At 64.7% G+C, this 19,627-nt stretch overlaps 3 protein-coding genes across 6 annotated transcripts in view; all 3 read right to left on the bottom strand.

The window, feature by feature from the left end:
* IGF2 (insulin like growth factor 2) overlaps positions 1-7,084 on the bottom strand; it is a 28,877-nt gene extending 21,793 nt beyond the window's left edge. For both annotated transcript variants that reach the window (XM_026004183.2, XM_072758726.1), the window contains exon 1: positions 6,960-7,084. The gene's annotated coding sequence lies outside the window, so the exon portion shown is untranslated. The remainder of the gene's footprint in view (positions 1-6,959) is intronic.
* A 1,236-nt stretch (positions 7,085-8,320) lies between these two features.
* INS (insulin) lies at positions 8,321-9,196 on the bottom strand. Of its 2 annotated transcripts, XM_026004186.2 has the most exons (3): positions 9,176-9,196; positions 8,834-9,026; positions 8,321-8,570 (listed from the first exon to the last, which is right to left on the bottom strand). In XM_026004186.2, the coding sequence occupies exons 2-3, from the start codon at positions 9,018-9,020 to the stop codon at positions 8,425-8,427; spliced, it is 333 nt and encodes a 110-aa protein (XP_025859971.1). In that variant the 5' UTR covers positions 9,021-9,026; positions 9,176-9,196; the 3' UTR covers positions 8,321-8,424. The 2 variants fall into 2 exon arrangements, with proteins under 2 accessions (XP_025859971.1, XP_072614830.1); XM_072758729.1 differs by having other exon boundaries at positions 8,834-9,185.
* A 2,206-nt stretch (positions 9,197-11,402) lies between these two features.
* On the bottom strand, positions 11,403-19,337 carry TH (tyrosine hydroxylase). 2 transcript variants are annotated; one of them, XM_026004187.2, is made up of 13 exons: positions 18,932-19,337; positions 17,409-17,624; positions 16,332-16,506; positions 15,973-16,061; positions 15,623-15,690; positions 15,340-15,390; positions 14,871-15,016; positions 14,631-14,766; positions 14,384-14,453; positions 13,260-13,316; positions 12,932-13,027; positions 12,592-12,725; positions 11,403-11,800 (listed from the first exon to the last, which is right to left on the bottom strand). In XM_026004187.2, exons 1-13 carry the CDS (start codon positions 19,019-19,021, stop codon positions 11,641-11,643), a joined length of 1,488 nt encoding a protein of 495 aa, XP_025859972.1. In that variant the 5' UTR covers positions 19,022-19,337; the 3' UTR covers positions 11,403-11,640. The 2 variants fall into 2 exon arrangements, with proteins under 2 accessions (XP_025859972.1, XP_025859973.1); XM_026004188.2 differs by lacking the exon at positions 12,932-13,027 and having other exon boundaries at positions 18,932-19,144.
* Between the last annotated feature and the right edge of the window lie 290 nt (positions 19,338-19,627).

The following is a 19,627-nucleotide window of genomic DNA, read 5'->3' as shown; positions in this document are numbered from 1 at the left end:
GGAGTTTCCTCCGCTTGGCGGCTTGAGCGGCCTCATGCTGACACCTGGTGGCCACTTCTAGAATTACAGCGAAAGAGCCCACCGGTCTTAGAACAACCTGGGGAGAAGGCTGGGGGTGGGCCAAAGGACATTTCTCTCCCAGACAGCCCCCGAAAGCGTCAGAGTACTTACAGGTGGGCTCTGCACCTTCATGTGCTCAGAACGGAGGCTCCTATCCGCCTCCATCCTGGCATGACAGAACAGGTGGTGGAGGGAGGCCTAAAGGAATGCCCCCCTTGGGGGACTCCCCAACACCAGCGGATGTGGCACAGATGCCCAAAACCACAGGTGCAAGCTGGGACACCTTCTAGAAGCATTGCTGTGTTCTGAAAATTAGAGGTGTCTATATTATATTTGTATTAGGATAATATCAGATGGATTACTGAGAGGCTCTGGGAGGGATGTTGGTACCCCCACCCCAGGCAGGGACCTGGGGAGGAGCTGGGGCAGCCTGAGTTTTGCCCTCCAAGCCCGACGGGGAGCGGGGTTTTCCAAATCTGGCCCGAGCCCGACACCTTGTGGCTATTTGTTAGAAGTGCAGCTACCGCCTCAGAAAGCCTAGTTTCCCTTAAATAGGTAATAGTGTCACCTGGACAAAGACAGGGTCACTTTACCACACCTGGGAATTGAGAGAACCCCATCCTGAATGTGCTAGGTTTTGTGCCAGGAGACTCCCTGCATCTGCACAGAAGGTAGTCTGACTGGCCCTGGGTTGGGGAGGAGACTGCAGAGGCCAGCTCATGGACTTGAGGGCTCCTCAGGCCTCATCACCAGGGCTCTGGGGCCGCTCAGCCTGATGGGGGGCAAGGGGACGGATGGACAAGAGGAGGCCTGGAGGCTGGCTCGGTTCACATTCTGGCTTTGCCCATGGAGGTGGGCAAGCTGGGCCATGCCCTCAGCTTCCACCTCCTCCTGACCTCGTAAGTCCCATGTACTGGGGCATCAAGCCTGGAATCAGTGTCTGGCGCAGAGTAAGGCTAATAAATGCTCACTATTTTACTGCCCCAATGCGAATGTGTACCTGTCCCTCACTCCCCTCACCGTTGGCACTAGAACATTCTTCCCTGGTGCCATACAGAGATGCACCCCAGGTGGCTGGTAGGGCAGCTGCAGGCCCTGGCTGGTCCTGGGATGCCTGCCTGCAGGGGCCTGTCTAGCTCCTTCTCCATTCCTGGTCTCCTCTCTGTGGGGGCTGCCTCAGGACTCCAGGCTCTGAGGCTACCCCCTTGGGGAACTGGTCCTCCTGGCAGGGGCCTCACATACCCACAGGCCACACCGTGGGGACTACATCAGCTTCCTCTCGCCCCTGATCCTGGGAGGACAGTTGGACCCATGGCGCTGTCCCTGTGCCACCAGATCCCAGAGAGGGGAGCAGCTTGCTGGACACCGGAAGCAAGTAGTGGACTCGGGACAGATCACTGAGCCTGAAGCCCAGCTTTGGACTTCCTCAACCCCTCACTCACCAGCCTGGCCCTCAGTACAGTGTTTCATGGGGTGACAGTGACATGGATGAAGTTTGTCCTGCTGGGCAGGCCCTAGGAGGAGATCCTTACACACATAGTGCCCCATGCTGGGCCCTCTCAGCAGCCACCGCAGGGACAGCCTCCTCTGGTTTCCCTCTGAGAGACAGGGAAACTGAGCCCCAAAGGTGTTCAGCAACTTTCCCAAGGCCACCCAGCCATGAGCAACAGAGCAAGGCCTTGCACCCTGGTCCACCTGGCCTACCAGCAATCCCCGTTCAGCGTGGCACTAGCCTGGGTGGACACTCCAGCTGTCCCCAACACGCTGAGGCTTGAGGGCACGGGAGGTGCTCACAGGACTTGCCCCAACGTGTCCCCCAGACTCAGCCTGCCCTTCTTTTTGGCCAGAACCAGCTCATGCCCAGCCATGAGGAGGTTCCTGGGGGGGCATCTGGGTGAATACAGCTGCCACTGTGGCTCCAGGGAGGGTGGCTTAGGCTGTGCCTGACCCACAGCAACAGCCTGACATGGACCTGTCCTCAAGGTTGAGATGCCTGTGTAGGGGCCCAAGACACTTCCTCCAGGCAGCCTCTCAGCCTGACCTCTGTTCTGAGCTCTGTGTGTGGCTAGCACCAAAGTGTTTCTCAGCCAACTCTTCCTTCCTCCAGAGCTGGGCTTTTCTGCCACTTCCTTTCACCACAACTGGGCCAGGGTCCAGAAAGCACCCCCGTGGGCCACCAGGGACCAACCCATCCTCTAGGCCTGGGGAGGGCCTTTCCACCCTTCCTCTACCCCTGCTCCTTAAAGATCTCCTTGACAGGTTGAGCATGTCAGACCTCACCAGGGTACCGTGGAGGGTAGGGGAGGACCAAGTTGGGCCAGGGAGGCCCAGGGAGTGCCAGGAAGGGTCAGAGAGAATTATAGAGGATCAGGTAAGGGCCGGGGAGGGTCAATGGGGTGTCAAGGAGTGTTAAGGAAGGCCAGGAGGTGACAGAGAGGGTCAGGGAGGACCAGGGAAGGTTATAGGGTATGAGAGAGGGGCATGGAGGGTTGAGGAGAACCAAGAAGGGCCAGGGAGGGCCAGGGAGGGTCAGGAAGGGTCAGGGAGGGCCAGGGAGGGCCAGAAAGGGTCTGAGAGGGTCAGAGAGAGTCAGGGAGAGCCGGGGAGGGTCATGGGGTGTCAAGGAGTGTTAGGGAAGGCCAGAGGATGACAGAGAGGGTTGGGGAGGACCAGGGAGGGTCAGGGAGTGTTACAGGGGATGAGAGAGGGACATGGAGGGTCGAAGAGGACCAAGAAGGGCCAGGGAGGGGCCAGAAAGGGTCAGGGAGGGTCAGGGAGAGTCAGGGAGGGTCAGGGGTGTCAAGGAGTGTTAGGGAAGATCAGAGGGTGACAGAGATGGTCGGGGAGAGCCAGGGAGGTTCAGGGAGGGTTACAGGGGATGAGAGAGGGTTGTGGAGGGCTGTGGAGGTCCAGGGAAGGCAAAGGGGTGTCAGGGAAGGCCATGGAGGTTTGAGGAGTGTCAGGGAAAGCCAGGGGGTTTGAGGGAGGGTCAGGGAGGATTGCAGAAGGCCATGGAGGGCCATGGAGGGTCAGGGAGGGCCAGGAGATGTCAGAAAGTGTCAGGAAAGGTCAAGAAGGGCTAGGGAGGGTCAAGGAGAATTACAGATGATCAGGGAGTGTCAGGAAGGGCCACAGGGTGTCAGGGAAGGCCATGGAATTTCGGGGAGTATCAGGAAAGGCCGGGGGTGTCAGGGAGGGTCAGGGAGAGTTACAGAGGATCAGGAAGTCCAGGGAGGGCCAGAGAGAGTGAAGGGGTGTCAAGAAGTGTCAGGGAAGGCCAGGGGGTGACAGGAAAGGCCATGGAGGGCCTTGGAGGGTTTGGGAGTGTCAGGAGGGCCATGGAGGTTCAGGGAGGGTCAGGGAAAGTCAGGGGTGTCAGGGAGGGTCAGGGAGGATTACAGAGGATCAGGGAGGATCAGGGAGGGCCAGGGAGGGCCGGGGAGGGTCAGGGGGTGTCAAGGAGTGTCAGGGAAGGCCAGGGGGTGACAGAGAGGGTCGGAGAGGGCCAGGGAGTACCAGGGAGGGTCGAAGAGGGTCAGGAAAAGCCAGAGCCCCAGGTTCAGAGCCTCAGCTTTACTCCAGGCCTCCCAAATTCACCTCTTCCCAGCCCTGTCTTGCGGCCCAGTGAGCATCCGCGCGGGCCAGAGCCACAGTGCAGAAGCCGAGGTCCAGAGAGGGAAGAGAATTTCCAACGTCCCTCAGCAACTGGGCCTAGGCGTCGGGGGGCAGGCAAGGTGGCCCCGCGGGAGGCTGGCCTGGACCTGGGCCAGGTTCTGGAGGGAGGACGGCCTTTGAAGAACAAAGGAGTGGGCTCAGAGTCACAGCAGGAATGGCCACAAGCTGGCAGGGCTGCTGGGACGCTGGCTCTGTTTTCCAAAAACACAGATGGGCTGGGAAGAGGGTCAGAGCGAGGCCGGGGAATGCGGGCCCCCGCCCCCCCCAAGTTCTGATGGCTCAGCAGCCCCGTCCACACGGGGCTGGAGGGCGCGGGGCCTGCCCAGAGGCTCAGGGGCTTGTGACCCCCAGGCCGGGACCTCAAAGCCTTCTGTCCTCCCTGGGGAGGCCTGCCCTCCTGGGCTCACAGACGGGGAGCCCCAAGAGTGACTGTAGGGGCCCAGGCTCAGCCCCCCAGTGACCCTGCAACATGGTCCGGCAGTCAGTCTCTGGGGTCGGGACATTCTGAGACTCCCCGGGTGAAGGGAGCTGGGGAGGCAGCCCCAGGTGACTCCCCGAATCCTACAGGTTCCAGCCTCCCCCTGGCCATGGGCTCGGCAGTGCCCCCAGAGCCCCGTGTCTCTGCCCAGTGCCTGGGAGCGTGGGAGTCTTGGGGTGAACTCTCAGTATAGCCCAGAGCTCTGCATCCGGGGCAGCATCAGGGACCCCTCAGTGGAGCCCTGGAGGCCGTGGGCCCTGGTTCCCCCACATCCACAGATGGGCAGGAGGCACTGAGGTAGGGAGGGGTTGGTGGGCGACCTGGGAGCTGTGGACCCGAGGGGCGTGAGGGGCCGGTGGGGCTCGGCGCCGGCGTGGCCTGACCACGCTGTAGGGGATGATGGGGAGGCGCCTCCATCAGTGTCCACTTTCGAAGGAATCCGCCTTGCTGTCCCTGTGCTGAGGCCAGAAACAATAGTGCCGGAGGGAGGGGGGGAGGAGAGCCAGCCCCCCGCCACCCTGTTGGCCTCCACACTTCCCAGATCCCTGTCCGCCTCCTACCCCAAAATGTTCTTTCTGGAACTGACCTCTCTCCTCTCAGCACTTGGGTGGGGACGGGGCTACACAAGGGAAAGAAATAACCCTGACCCAGTTGGACCCCTGCCTGAGGCCTCCTGGGCCCCAGGGTCTCTGCCCCCCCAAAGCCTTGGGGTTGGAGGGACTGTCTGGCCCCACAGTGATCACAGCCCCCCCGGCTGCGAAGCCCTCAGCACCCTCAGACCCCTCGGCAGAGCATGGACTGGGCACAGGCGCCCGGCCCTCCACTGGCCTCGGGTGCTCAGCCCCCGGTGGGGTGGGGGTGCTGGAGAAAGCCACCCCAGGCCTGTCCACCCCAGGCCCCAGGGCCCCGCCGTTCAGGGGGCCGGGGCTCAGGCTCTCCCTGGAGATTCTCCCAGAATGGACTTTTCTCTAGCTGGTCCCGCAGGGAAGCCCAGACCGTACTTGGCCCGGGCGGGGTGGGGTCGGGGGACAGAGACCCCCGCACGCCCCCTCAAGGCCTCAGAGCCAGGGCAGCCAGCAGCTCCGGTGAGCACCGCAGGGGAGGAAGCGGGGCGGCAGGACAGAGGGACGCTTCAAAAGTGGGGCTTTGGTGCCCTCTGCTGGTCGTGTCTGCAAATGGCCGCCCTGTCCCCTTCCCGGCACAGGCAGGTGCCCCTCCCTGAGGGCGCTGCGCATGGGGCCTGAGCGGCGGGGTCCCAGGCCAGGCTCCTCAAGGGGGGACGCGCGTGTCTCCCCTTGCGGCCCGGAGGGACACAGACGCTGCCCAGGGCTCCACCGGGCCTCCGCGGGGGGGGGGGGGCCTTTCCAAGAGCTCAGGCCACAGGTTCATGGTCTCACTCCCTCTCCGGGGCCGACTCCCCCAGGCAGCAGGCCCCCAAGGGCAGGGCACCCACCCTGGCATCCCTGCATCTGCCTCCCTTGCCCCTCAGGGTCTGCTCCGGCCTGGAGAGCAGTGAGGACGGTCAATATTTACTGACACGACAAGGCAAATACTGCCCCAATGGCCAGGCGGAAGTGCCAGTTTATCGGTGCCAGGGGCAGGTGCAATCTGGGGAGCCAGCCTGGAGGCAGCTGCACTGGCAGCACGTCCTCAGTGTGTGGGCACCAGAGGGACAGACATCCTGGCTCCAGCCTCAGTCTTCCCCTTGAGAATACGGGTTCAACAGTGACAGTGGGACACAGAACAGACCGGAGAGCAAGTGCATGGGGAGTGAGGGGGGCCTGCAGTGTCCCCCAGGAGACCCTGGCCCTCCAGTGAGGGGGCTGGGGGCCCAGCAGGGTCAGGGGACTGCTCCTCCACATTCCGCTGCCCCTGCCGAAGGGCATTTGGACTGGATGCCGCTGAGTGCCACTGGCAGCCCCGCCGGCGAGGAGAGCCCAGGTTCCAAGGGCAGGCAGGGTCTGAGGGCACCGGACGACTGTCCTCCCGATTCCCAGAAGAGGCGGAGCGCGCGCCCTGATGGGGTGGCAGAGCCAAGGTCTGTGGGCCTGGCTTCCATGGGGTGACCTGGGGGCTCTGGGAAACTGGGGCGTCGGGTTCTGTACTCAGGGTGGTGCCAAACAGGAGACTGGGTCTGATCCCGCCTCTCACCTGGACCCTGGCGACCATGGGCACCCACTTCTCCCCACTGCCGGGATCCGTTGGTGCAGGGGGTGTGGGGAGTCTCTCCCTCCTGCCCTTTTAAGAACACAGCCGCGGGGCCTGGGGGCTGGGGGCTGGGGGCCGGGCAGGAAGGCTCAGCTGGATTGGGCTTCAGGCCTGGGGTCAGTCTCAGGAGGGACAGGCCCCAACCCAGGCAGGGGGTCCAGGGGGATCGCATATCGTAACCGGGTCTCTGGGTGGGCAGCCTTTCCCACCGCACGGGCACGAGCCCTCTCCTGAACCGTGCCCCGCAGGAGGGAAGACCTCAGGGACGCCCCCGAGCCCCCAGCACCACCCGACACCGGCTGTGCTGTGAGTCCCCCAGCTGGGAAGGCCCCACATGCTCCTGGACCCCAGAGGGCTCCCAGAATTCACTGGCACCTGAGAAAAAGGAGCCCCTGTGTCATCTTTCAGGGTCTTGCCCGCCAGCAGCCAGGCAGCCAGGACCCAGGCTGGGCTAACTGCTGCCTCTGGGATGCCCTGACCCCACCAGCCTGCTCCCCGTCCCAGCTGCGCGCAGCCCGGCCCACAGGCACTGACATACCTTAACTCCTGCAGGACGCCCGGGCCTCTACCCCTGCGGATGGATGGGGCCACCTGGCTGTTCCCATGGACAGTTCGCCACTGATGCCAGCCACCTCCTCCCCTCCTCTTCCGGGTCCAGTGTCCGACCAGCTGCTCCAGGGGCGGAGCTAGCTGGGGATGGCCACATTGCCTCTGGGGGTGTCGAGGTCGCGGGGAGGGGGTAGCCCAGGAAGGGACCTCAGGGCTCAGAGAGGCTGCCAGGACAGCCAAGCCCCAGCAGGAGGATCTACTTTGGGCTCCGAGGCCACCTCTGAGTGGTCTGCAGCCTCGGGGAACCCGGGCCCCCAGCCCCAGGCCCAGCCATCCCAGGCCCCAGCCCGGGCGGAGCCTTCAGGAAAGGTGCAGATTGGTTTGGCTTGGGCAGCTTGCTGGCCGGCCAGACTTTTGTGCAGCCAGGGTCACCCGCTGACCTCCCAGGCCACAGCCAGCCCAGAGAGCCCCTAGGTCCTCTGGCACGCCGGATGACGGCTCAGGCGGGGTGCCCAGTGGACCCACGCTGGAGGAGCCCTGAACACCTGAACCTCAAGCGGCCTCATCCTTAGTCCTGACCACTGGGTCTGGGCTGCCGAGTGGGAAGAGAGGGCCTCAGGGCAGCAGGGAGACCCGGCCCTGGCCCTGGCCCTGGCCCTGGCCCTGGCCCTGTGGGCTGCAGTTCTTGGGGGAACACAGCCAGGACCTCCCTAAGTGCTAGGCCCGAGGCCCCAGCCCAGTAACCACAGGATCCAAGCCCATCCCTCAGCTCAAGGGTTGCCATCTGGCTTCTGATTCCTCCAGGGCACTCAGGAGTTCCTCTGGCAGGATCTGGGCTGCTGCTGGAGCAGCGCTGGGCCTGTCCAGAGCAGGGGTGCTGGCGGGGCAGGAGAAAGGCCCAGCCCTGGGCACTCTCTTGTCCCCGGCCCCCACTCAGTCTCTTCCCTTTGCATGGCCTCCATCAGAAATAGCACTACAAGTAGAGCACCGCAGGCCTAGGTGGGGAGAAACTGCTGGAATATTCTTATTCCCTTTCCTTGGAAAGCTCTCTGGAGGCCCCGAGAGCTCAAGGCTTTTGAGCTAAGGAAATCTGCTCCCAACCAGCCCCCAGGGCCCCCAGAGCCCCCAAGGTCCTTCTCTGTCCTGTGCTGAAGCAGCCAGGGGCCATGGGACCTCCTAGCACCCGTGGCAGGGGGCAGCCGGCAATGGGCTGGAGCTTGCCTTTGGGCACCCAGTGGGCAGGGGCCAAGTTTGGGGGGGCTGGTGTAGAGAGAACAGGAAACAGGGGCTCCCTGGAAGGGCCCCTGGCCCACACCTCAACCCCTGCGCCGCACAGACAACACCACTAGGGCTCATTCAGAGGGTTTATTGAATCACTTGGGGTGCAGAGAGCCGAAGGCTTGCAGCCACCGTGACCTGCAGCAGGTGCTGCCCATGTCCTGCCCCCGGCGCCCCTAGTTGCAGTAATTCTCCAGCTGGTAGAGGGAGCAGATGCTCGTGCAGCACTGCTCCACGATGCCTCGCTTCTGCAGGGCCCCCTCCAGGGCCAGGGGCTGCAGGCCGCCCTCGCCAGGTGCCCCGGCCAGCTCCACGTCCCTCACTGCGGAGGAGCCAGGCGGAGAGCGGGTCAGGGTCAGGGAGAGAGCGCGCCCCGCCCACCCCACCCCATGCCAGTGGCTCCCAGGCCCCAGGGTGGTGCCAAGGCGGGAGGCTGCCCTCAGGTCTTTGGTGCCCGACCCTGACCAAGGAGCTGGTCCCTTGCAGGATGTAGACCAAGGGAAAGTCATTTTTCTTTTTAACATTTCCACCTGGCCTGCCCCTGGGGCCAGGTAGGAAGCCAGGGCGGGGGAGCCAGGGGCTCACCCTGCAGGTCCTCCACCTCCCGGCGGGCCTTAGGCGTGTAGAAGAAGCCGCGCTCCCCGCACACCAGGTACAGAGCCTCTACCAGGTGGGAGCCACACAGGTGCTGGTTAACGAAGGCTCGGGTGGGCGCGGGGGCCCAGAGGGCCAGCAGGGCCAGCAGGGGCAGGAGGCGCATCCAGAGGGCCATGGCGACCTGGGGACAGGCAGGGTTGAGACTGGCAAGGGGCATGCCCCCCCCCAGCCCACCCCGCAAAGGCCCCGAGGCAGCAGCTCTTCTCCTCCTGCTGCCTTGAGAGCACAGGCTGGCGGGGAGGCAGCGGCGGGGAGCCCGTGGGGACAGACCTGTTTGCCGGCCGTGTCAGGGTGCAGCTGGTCCCGGGGGCTGAGGGCTGCTGGGCCCTCCTGGCTTTATAGCTCCCGAGCCCACGGCCTGGCCATGAGGGGGTGGCAGATGGCCGGAGGCTGAGGCTGCAATTTCTGGATCATTTCCCCAGTGCTGGGTCTGCGGGAAGAGCTCCTTGGTCGTCAGCACCCCGGGGCCTCGGGATCATTAGAGTCTTAACGAGGGGCCTGATGGCCACTAACAGCTGGGGCCAAATGTCCCCACGGGGGAAGAGCCCCCCACCTGGGCCTTGCCTGAGCCACATTTTCCACATTAGTGCAGGGGAGCTGGGGGCCAGAGCTGGGGGCTTCTTCTGCCCGGGCCCTGGACCCCAGCCAGTCCCTGGTCTGCCCTCCAGGTCCCTAGGATGGTGCAAGACCATAAGGGGGGGCTTGTGGGGGAGCATCTCCTCCTTACTCACAGCCCACCCCCCTGCCCCAGCACAGCAGCCCTGAGACCCCTAGTACCCCAGAGTACCATGCAGAGGGCCGAGCTCAGGGACCAGCCGCTGTGCAGACACTCAGGTGGGGTCGCACTTCTCAACTCTACTGTGGGGGCTGCAGACACCCCCTGTGTGGGGCCCCATATGTCCTGCCCACGCTCCCTCTCCGTGTCTGCCCCTGTTTCTGGAACTCTCTCTGCCCCCCCCCCCCCCATGCTGGCCCCTTCCAGACTATCGATGCCCTGGACTGTCACATGGTTGGGGCCCCTGTGCTGCTCCCCAGTCCCATGGACAGGCCCAGGAGAGAGGTCAGGACCCTCTCCCCCTCACCCTGCCACCAGGGTCTGGGACAGGCTGAGCCCTGCCGCATCCTCTCACTTCACACCCAGGGACAGGAGGGGCTGGGGGCTTCCTGCACCCCTGCCTCAGCATGGACCCCAGTGTCCAGTCTGGACCCTCCGCCCAGGTAGCCCTGGCCTGTGTCCCTGCATGGAGTCCACGCGCTCTGAACTCAGGCTGTGCCCATGCTGCTCTCTGTACAGGGCGGATGCTGACTGTCATGGGGTGCTGTCCCCACTGTTGCGTCCACCCAGGCTGTGCGGCAATCCCCAAGGCCACCACGTAGCCCGTGGGGTCTGCAGCCTGGGAAACTGGGTGGAGGCAGACCCAGGTGAGAGGGCAGAGGGCCCGAGGGGTGAGGGCCAGCCGTCAGCCCTTCCCTCAGGGTCTCAGTGGAGCTCACAGCCATCAGAAATGCCCCACTGGGGTCTCATGGGCTGAAGAGAGGAAAGTATGGGAGGTCTGGGCACAGACAAGGTACCTGAGGCACAGAGGACGGAGGACAGACCTCCAGGGAGGGCTGGGGAAGAAGCCTTTGCCCCGGAGGGCCCTGACAGACGAGTAGGAGTTTGCTGGGATTGACATCCTAAAAGCTTAAAGCCAGGGCCGGGGCTGTGTGTGGCTGCGGGGAGTGAGCAGGGCCCGGGACACCGGCTGGCATTTCCACCCCGTGGCAAGCACGGAGCCCGGCCCCTCCTGGGAAGCCCGCAGGCTGCTCTCTCCAAGGACCAGGGCAGAGTAGGAAGGAGAAGGGGCACCACAGACTGGGCCAGCGCTGGAGGAGGCTGGGGCCCCGGCTGGAGGGCCATGTGCATCCCCGTCAAGTGAGCAGAGGCGCAGCTTACAGAGCCCAGAGTCCAGCCCCCACTTGCCTTGCTGGGGACACAGGCCCAGAGAGGCCCTCTGGGAACCAGCTCAGAACACATTTTTGGGACAATTTCTAGGCCCTGCTCTGTGTGAGTAGGATGCCTCAGGGCCCGGTTCCTGCACCTGCTACGGGCTGGCCCCTGGGGCCCTGTCTCCCCTGCAGTGGGGACTGCTGGCTTGTGAGGAGGACCCAGCCTGCAGCCCTGCCTTGGAAACCCCCCAATGCAAAGCTGTGAGCCCTGGGGTGGCTCTGATGGCCAGTCCCCACCCCTGCACTGCCATACCACGAGGATGGGGGGCTCACCCAGGACCCCCTATGCCCTCAGAGCTGCTGGAGCTCAGCACAGGCTGGTCCTCTGGGGCGAGCAGGGCATCCAGGCACAGAGGGGTCCCCTGTCTGGGCCTGGGCTGCCTGATGGAGTCTCAGAGGAGGAGGGAGACCGAAGAGAAAACTTTGAGCCAGGCCAGGAGTGGGACAAGAGGGGCCCAGGGCTTCATGGCCCATGAGCCCCACACACAGACGTGGACACCAGGGGGGCTCAGAGGGATTCTTTCTTTTATTGGGATTGTGAGTGGGCAGCGCACAGCATCACGGGCAGACGAGGACACTGCAGGCAGAGCCAGGAAGCAGCAGGGTGGGGGTTGGTGGGGTGCCTTCCCTTGGGGAGGGTCTCTGGCAGGCTCTTGGGGTGCCCAGTGCCCCAGCCCCTTGCTTGGGCAGGGGCCGGGGGAGGCAGGGGAAGGGTGAGGGGACTGCAGGGGCCTCTTCGGCTGCAGCTAGCCGATGGCGCTGAGCGCATGGGCGAGGGTGTGCAGCTCGTCCTGGACCCCCTCCAGCGAGCGCCGGATGGCGTGGGGACTGTCCAGCACGTCGATGGCCAGCGTATATGGGTCGAACTTCACGGAGAAGGGGCGTTGGATGCGGGAAGCGTAGTTCCTAGGGAGGGCAGGGCATATGGGCCCTTGGTCACCTGGTGGGGACTCAGGGGGCACTGGGGAGATAGGGAGGAGCGGGCCAGCCTGGGGCAGAGTCTGCGGCCTCTTTCATCAGTGCGGGGCGAGAGCTCCCTGCGACCAACCAACTGGATGAGGTGGGGTGGGAGGGTGGGGCTGAGGCCTGCTCCGAGGGTAGGTGGCAGGGGAGGGGCAGGCCTTTCCCATTCGGGCCTCTGCTGGACCCCCTTCCCACCCCACCCCTCCAGGAGTCCTTTCCAGGTCTGTTCCTGTCCCTACTACCCCCTGCCTGTGGGATCCAGCCCTCCCCATCTCCCGCCTCTGAACACAGGCCCTTCTTGAGGACAAGCAGGTGGGATGCATCGGGCTTAGTCCCCTCTCCCGGAGGCCACTGGTCACCGGCCCTCAGCCACCCCTCACCCCCGCCCCGGCCGCCCTGGGAACTCCTCCTTGCTCCCTCCCAGCCACCCCGCCCCTCCTTGCTCCCATCCCACGGCCCCAGCTGTTCAACCTGCGGGAGGCTGGGAAGGGTCCCACACATCCTTCTGGTAAAGGTCAAACTCTGTCCCCTAGACCCTGACATTGCCCTGGCCACCAGTCTGTCAGGTGTGCCCCTCCCTCCCCAGGACTTTTTGGGGGTCCTGCTGTGGGTGGGGTGTGCACAGTTTTCTCTGTCCAGAGGGCTCACAGGCCCTGCTTGTGGGCTAGCCCATCTGGGGGCGGGGGGGTGGTGGTGGTGGTGGCTGGTGTCGAGGCCCTGGAGCCTTGGCCTACCTGAGCTTGTCCTTGGCATCGCTGAAACTTTCAGACACAAAGTAGACCGACTGGTAGGTCTGGTCCTGGTAAGGCTGCACGGCGGCAGCATCTGGGTCGAAGGCCCGGATCTCGGGCTCCTCAGACAGGGAGTGCTAGGGGAGACCAGGGGTCTCAGGAGCCCCACACTCCAGGCCCCGTGGGTGGGGGAGTTCATGGCCTGACTCCACAGCCTCCTCCCCAGGCCTGGGGCCCAGTGTGGGTGGGACGAGCTTCTTGGCCCCCTGATGGGTTGGTCCCTGGGAGGCCCCGTGTGACCATCCCCCACCCCGGGCTGGGAGCCGTGGCAGGGGTCCCTCACCAGGAGCTCCCCGTAGGAGGACAGCAGCCCAGCGCCATAGGCCTTCACCTCACCATTCTGCTTGCACAGCCCGAACTCCACTGTGAACCAGTACAGCTGGCAGGACAGCCACAGTGTTGCTGCAGAGGCAGCAGTGGGCACTGCCAGCCCCCCACCCCTGGGGCACCCCTCACTCCCCCAGCAGAGCCTGGCCAGGCTCTGGGGGTCACAGAGTAAAGGTGACACTCCCTGGACAGAGGTGGACACCTCAGCTCAGATGGGGGTCCCTGGCCTGAGCCCAGGTGTCCTGAGTCCACCCCCCCACGGCCCCACAGGGGAAGGCACCCACCGTGGACAGCTTCTCAATTTCCTCATCGGAAGCCCCCAAGGACGCAAGCCCGATGTCCTGTGGAGGCAGGAGCAGCTGAGGAGGGAGGGCTCAGCTCACCACTGCATGGGCGCCTGCTCCAGGGGCCTCCTGGACATTACCCAGAACGCAAGGACCCTCTGGGGATTCAGGGACCCTCCAGGGATACAAGGACACTTCAGGGATGGGGGATCCTCCAGGGATATGGGGACCCTCATGGGATGGGGGGACACTGCAAGGGTGAGGGACCCTCCAGAGATATAGGGACCCTCCAGGGATGGGGGGCCCTCCAGGGATACAAGGACACTTCAGGGATGGGGGGATCCTCCAGGGATGCAGGGACCCTCCAGGGATGGGGCCCTCCAGGGATGTAGAGACCCTCCTGGGATGGGGGGACCCTGCAAGGGTGACGGAACTTCCAGAGATGTAGGGACCCTCCTGAGATGGAGGGTACCCTGCAGGGGTGAGGGACCCTCCAGGGATGGGGGGCCCACCAGGGATGGGGAGCCCTCCAGGGATGTAGGGGCCCTCATGGTATGGGGACCCTCAAGGGATGGGGAACCCTCCAGGGATGTAGGGACACTCCTGGGATGGGGGACCCTGCAGGGGTGAGGGACCCTCCGGGGATGTAGGGACCCTCCAGGGATGGGGAGCCCTCCAGGGATGTAGGGACACTCTTGGGATGGGGGGACCCTACAGGGGTGAAGGACCCTCCAGGGGTGAGGGGCCCTCTCAAGATCAATCAAAAGACCAAGACGGCTCCCTGCTGTTCTTTAGGACGCCAGCAGGTGGCAGCAGAGGCCATGGGACTGCCCTCCCCAGGTCAGCTCTGCACCAGGGGGGGCTGACTCCTCAGTTTTATAAGGTGATTTTCCCAGAAGGGGTCCAGGTACATCCCACACGGCCCACCTGCCCCTCTATCCCAGGATGACGCAGGTCCTTGAAGCCTCCTGGACCCAAGTGGCCACTGTCCAGCCACTAAGGGATTTGGGCACAGTTCGGGTGGAATGGCTCAGGTGGCAGGGGCCCCGGACAGCCCCCAGCCCCCAGCCCTGGACCACAGCCCAGGACCACAGCGCCCCCCTCCCCAGCCCTCGAAGACACACCTGGGAAAACTGAGCGAAGGTCCGGTCAGCCAGCATGGGCACGTGCCCCAGCAGCTCATGACAGCAGTCCCTGTGAGGGTGGGGAGAGGGGTGGCACTGGGGGGCTGGGGGGCCAGCAGCCCACCCCCCTGTACCCGCCCTCATGCTCCACACCCAGGCCCTCCACCCGTATATGGGCGCCCTGCTGGCCCCGTTGCATGAGGCTGGGCAGTGTGGGCAGGGCCGGGGGGAGCAGGTGCACACTCACGGCTCGGGGGAGTGCATGGGTGAGGACGCGTGCCGGATGTACTGCGTGCACTGGAACACTCGGAAGGCCAGGCTGGCCAGGAAGTCCCTTGCGGACAGCAGACCGGCCACGGGCCGCAGCTGGAAGCCTGTCCGCTCTGCAAGGACCATGGGTGGTCAGGGCATGGGGCCAGGGCAGGGGCGCCTCTGTGCCCAGGGGGGGCACCTCCGTCCCTGGGCCTGTCCCCTGTGGCACACGCACCCTTCAGGAAGCGGGACACGTCCTCCAGCTGGGGGATGCTGTCCTCACGGTACCCGCTGAAGCGCTCCAGCAGCTGGAAGGCCTCCAGGTGCTCCCGGCAGGCATGGGTCACATACAGGCTTTTCAGGGTGGTGTAGACCTCTTTCCTGCAGATGAGGAGCCCAGGCCTGGCTGCGGGCCCCCCAACACCATCCCCTCATCCCCTCATCCCCTCGTGGGCACTCTGAGGGGCTCCTCACAGCAGGCCTCTGGCTGGACCCTGAAGACCCTGGCCACTGGGAGGGACCTTTGCCTGTGGCTTCAGGGGTGGGGTTCCGAGGGACAGAGGGCCACAGGGCCACAGGGCCAGGCCAACCCACCAGCAGCCTCTCGCTCCAGGCGGACAGTCAGGGCCTTGGGAAATCCCTCCTCTACCCATGGCCTTCGCACAGGGCCCTCCTTGTCCCCTCCACCCCGGCAGGGACCTTACCAGGTGGCAATCTCCTCGGCCGTGTACTCCACTCGGGGAATGGGGTCACCACTGCGGGGGGAGGTGGCAGTCAGTGGGGCACCGTCGGGGAGGATGTGGGGGAGGGCCTTGGGGCTGAGCACTTGGCAGCCATGCAGCCTCGGCAAGTGGCCTGCTTTCCTCAGCTGGGATTGGGGGACCGGAGCCAGTGTCCACAGTGATGGTGACAGAGACGTCCCCTCCCCCACCAGCTCTACCCTCCAGGATGGGTCTGGGTCCCAGACTGAAGCCCCAGGGTCCTTACTGCTTGTATTGGAATGCGATCTCTGCAATCAGCTTCCTGCGCTGGCGGTACACCTGGTCCGAGAAGCCCTGGCGGCACAGTGGTTGCGCTCGAGAGGCTTCCTGACACCCCCTCCTTGCCTGCCGCCCCCTCCCTGCCCACCACCCTTTCCCTGCCCACCATCACCTCCCTGCCCGCCCCACCAGCGGGGTGCCTGGTGGTTGCATTTAGCCAGACCTTAGTGGTTCTCCTGGGAGCCAGACAGCAGACAGACAAATGCCCCATCTGGGGTCAGCCTGGGGCCCACCCCACCACTCTGGCCGTGACTACGGGGGCACAGGAGGCCAGGAGGCCCGTGGGCACCGGCTCACCGGGTGATCCAAGTCCAGGTCAGGGTCAAACTTGGTGACTAGATGGTGGCACTTGTCCAGCTCAGAAACTTTCCTTGGGAACCAGAGGACTTCATGGTGTTGGATGGAACAAGCTTTCATGAGTGTCAGGCAACCCCAGGAGCAGCCTCCCTTAGGGCTTCCTCGAGGCAGGAGGGCAGGGGACAGAGGGCAGGGGGGCAGGGGGCTCTGACTGCCAGGCAGACAGCACACAGACGGACAAGGGCCTGAACCAGCAGGGAGGGGGCCCCCCAAGCTGCACGTGGGTCACCCCAGGGGTCCCCTGTGAGAGCCTCTGCACCCCCACCTCAAGGTCAGGGGTTGCCCTCAAGCAGCCTCACCCTTGTTCTCCCCCGCACCACGCACATCCTCCGCCACCCGGCGCACGGAGCTGAGCAGGGCGGGCAGGTCAGCACTGGGCACCTCACAGCGCACAAAGTACTCCAGGTGGGGACCCCCTGCCCGTGGCCTCTGGGAGGGCCGGGTCTCCAGATGGTGGATTTGGGCTTCAAACGTCTTAGGGAACAAGGGAGAGATAGAGGGGGATGGGAGACGGGGAGATGGGAAGGAGAAGCCACTGTGGGGTCAGATGTTTGTGGCCGGAGACACCCAAGCTCTGCGGCCTGAGCAGGGCTTGCGGCCAGGAGACGGAGTTTTGTCCACTTTGTGTAATGGGAGTCATCGCATCCAGTGCTCGGGGTAACGAGACGTGTCCCTCGGCCACATCCAGACAGTCCAAGTCCCCAGCTGCCAGCTGGAAGGTCTGCCACCCCTGGTGGCCCCATCTGGGGCTGGGAGTGGAGCCCACTGCAGCCCGCAGGAGCCTCAAGCCCCCGCTCAGTGCCGCGGAGTGCCCAGGGGCCTGGCAGGAAGGCTCCGCTCCGCACCACCTCCCGTCGCCCAGCAACGAGGGCGCCTGGGTCTCAACGGGCCCTCGGGCCACACAGCCGTCCAGTTGCTGGAAGAGTCCAGCTCTAATGTCATTTGGGTGCGTGTGCCAGGAGCCAGTGTCCCGCCCGGCCCGGTGTGGCCAGAGCAGCTAATGCAGTCAGCTGTCACATTAGCCAGAGTCCGTCAGGGGCAGGTGGGTATGGGGGACCCCAACTTTCCAGGCCGCCTTGCTGGGAGCCATACGCACTCACCCTGTGTGTCACCCCTGTGTGAGGTGGTAGGGGTGGCAGGGCTGGTGGCCTCAGCCCCAGAGCTGGGGCTCAGGGAGTTCCCAAGGACATGAGGGCTACTCTGAGGGCCGTCGGGCCCCCCGGAGCTCTCAGGGGGGCAAAACCCCAGGCCCAGGGCTCCTGGGACCCTCTGCCCTTGTCGCCCTCTGTGACCTAGGCAGCCACTCTTCTGTGTGAGTCCCTTGGAGAGGACAGCCCTGCCCATAGCAGCCGCAGGTACACACCTACCACCCTCACCTCAAATGCCTTCACGGCTCGGGACAGCGAAGAGGTCTTGGCGCCCCGCAGGGTGAAGAGCAAGTTCAGCATGGCCTTCCCGTCCTTCTCCTTGGACACCGCGGCCTCCAGGAGGTCTCCAGGCTCCGAGGAGGCAGCTGACGCGGCCTCTGCTTTCTCTCGCTCCTTGCGTGCGTCCTCAATGAGGCTCTGGCGCCGCCCGATGAAGCGCGGGGACTGTGGGGACAGGGCACGCCCAGCTCCCCCAGCCCTCGGTCGCCCCCATCCCGGTTCTGACCCACCGGTGTCCGTGAGCACCTGCTGCCCGTGGGAGAGGGACTAGCTCGCCAGGCCTCGCCTGCGGGGACAGAACTAAGCCCGGGGGCAGCCAGGAAGGTGTGTAGTCACAGGCTAGGGGCGGGTGTGGTGAGGGGAGGTGCCCCTGGCACCCTCAGGCTGCATTCTTCGGCCCCTGGGCCCCCATCCGGAGGAGGTGACAGGAGGTGACGCAAAACCCTGAGGTGGACATCGGCCAGAGGGCGTAGTCTGGCTCCTAGGAGGGCCCCCCACACCAGCCCCTCTGAATGACCTCTCCTTATGACCCTCCTCCCCCCGCCCTTCCCCACAGCACAGGGACATGTGGCCCTTCATCTGAACCCAGGTGCCCATGTCCACAGCCTGTCCCCAAAGCCGCGAGCCCCAGGACCTGCATGGAGGAGGAGCTGCACGTCTGGGGCTCATCCCTCGGAGCTGAACTTCCAAGAACATGGTGGGGAGGGAGCAGGAGAAACCCCTCGAGCCCCCACTTGGCCTCCGGGTGTGGACAGAGCAGGGCTGCAGCCCCAGGTCGGAGAGCCCTGGGTCTCCCGGGGTGAGGAGAAACATTGAGGGGACAGGGGGGCAGTTCCCTGAGCAGGTGCCAGCAAATCACATTTCCAGAACCCAAATCATGTTCTCATTCAAGGTCTAAAAACAAAAGCCCACTTGAAACATTTGGGAGCTGATTATCCCGGGGCAATCCCCGAGGGCACGGAGACCCTCTGACGGCGGGAGAGGCCTCCAATTATCCAGTTTCATGGGGGCGCTGGCCAGCACAGAGCTGCTGACCTCGGGGTCCCCGGGGTGCTGGGCGATGCCTTGGAGGCTGTCCTGGTTGTCAGGGGGCCCGGGGATGCTAGGGAGGGGAGGTGGGGTTCAGGACAGGAGGTCACTCATGGGCATGGATGCGTGTGGCCGGTGGACAGGTGGAAATCACCCCAGAGCCCCAGCCACCCCTGGGCTCAGCACCGGGTCCTGCACCCCTGGGTGGCCAGTGCCTCCCACCAGGAGCGGCCACCAGGGCCCGGGAAGAACCACCCACAAGATGCAAACACCCAGGCACGGGGATCGCCTGCCAGCCTGGGCAGAGCAGGTGCCCATAGCCAGGACCCCCCACACTGTGCCCAGGTCCGTGGTGTCATGTGGACGCGGAGTCTGGGGCCTCCATCAGCCTTCGGGGGACACTCTGCACTTCCGGTCCCTCTGGCCACCAGCAGCCCCCTTACCATGATGGCTTCGGCCTGCTTGGCGTCCAGCTCCGAGACAGCCCTGCGGAAGCCCTTGGTCTGCGGCGAGGCGGTGTTGGGAGTGGGCATGGCGCCGGCGTGGGTCCGGGGCTCGCCTCACAGCCCTCTGCCAGGCGGCCTCTTATAGGCTGAGCTGACGTCAAGGCCCCTGTGGGTCCCCCACCTCCCACCTCCCCGCGTCCTCTCCTGCCGCTGGAGGGAGGCGGTGGGCGGGAGCGAAGACGCGCAGGAGAAAGGGCTCTGTCCCATTAAATCTAATTGCATCCCCGCCGCAGGCACCCAGCAGGGGCAGCGGCCCTCGCTCTGAATCACTGGCTCCAGAGGACGGCCTCTGCCGGGCTGGGGACAGCTGGGGTCCCCTCAGCAACACACCCTCGTGGGGGTGACCGGCAGGTATACAGGGAGGTGCTGTCCTGGGCACCCTGAGAGCACACGTGATGCAAAACCCTCGACCTCAGTGGCAAGTGTTCCCGAAACCCGCAAGAGGAGAAATCCAGGCTCAAACCTCGGATATCGGGAAAATATTTGCTTTTCCAGAAGACTCCTCATTTCACCAAATTTCCCAATGGGGCCCCACATTAGATGCCACCGGCAGGACTGTTCTCTGTCCTTTGTCCCATTTCCCCAGGGCCTGGGGTTCCAGGCACGGCCTGTGAGACTTGGAATGTTCCAAAA

This window comes from Vulpes vulpes, chromosome 5, assembly GCF_048418805.1.
Source record: "Vulpes vulpes isolate BD-2025 chromosome 5, VulVul3, whole genome shotgun sequence".
In the NCBI taxonomy this organism is placed as follows: Eukaryota; Metazoa; Chordata; class Mammalia; order Carnivora; family Canidae; genus Vulpes; species Vulpes vulpes.
The sequence above is the reverse complement of the archived record's forward strand: the minus strand, read 5'-3'. Positions and strand labels throughout refer to the sequence as shown.

Coding starts and splice junctions, on each gene's coding strand:
- INS (XM_072758729.1), bottom strand. CDS start 9,062: ATGCCCCTTGCCAGTCTCAACCCTGCCTGTCCCCAGGTCGCCATGGCC. Junction 8,571..8,833: donor GGAGGTGGAGGACCTGCAGG/GTGAGCCCCTGG, acceptor GCTCCTCCGCAG/TGAGGGACGTGGAGCTGGCC.
- TH (XM_026004187.2), bottom strand. CDS start 19,021: ATGCCCACTCCCAACACCGCCTCGCCGCAGACCAAGGGCTTCCGCAGG. Junction 15,017..15,339: donor GCCGAGGAGATTGCCACCTG/GTAAGGTCCCTG, acceptor CCTCATCTGCAG/GAAAGAGGTCTACACCACCC. Junction 13,317..14,383: donor CCTTCGCTCAGTTTTCCCAG/GTGTGTCTTCGA, acceptor CTGCCTCCACAG/GACATCGGGCTTGCGTCCTT.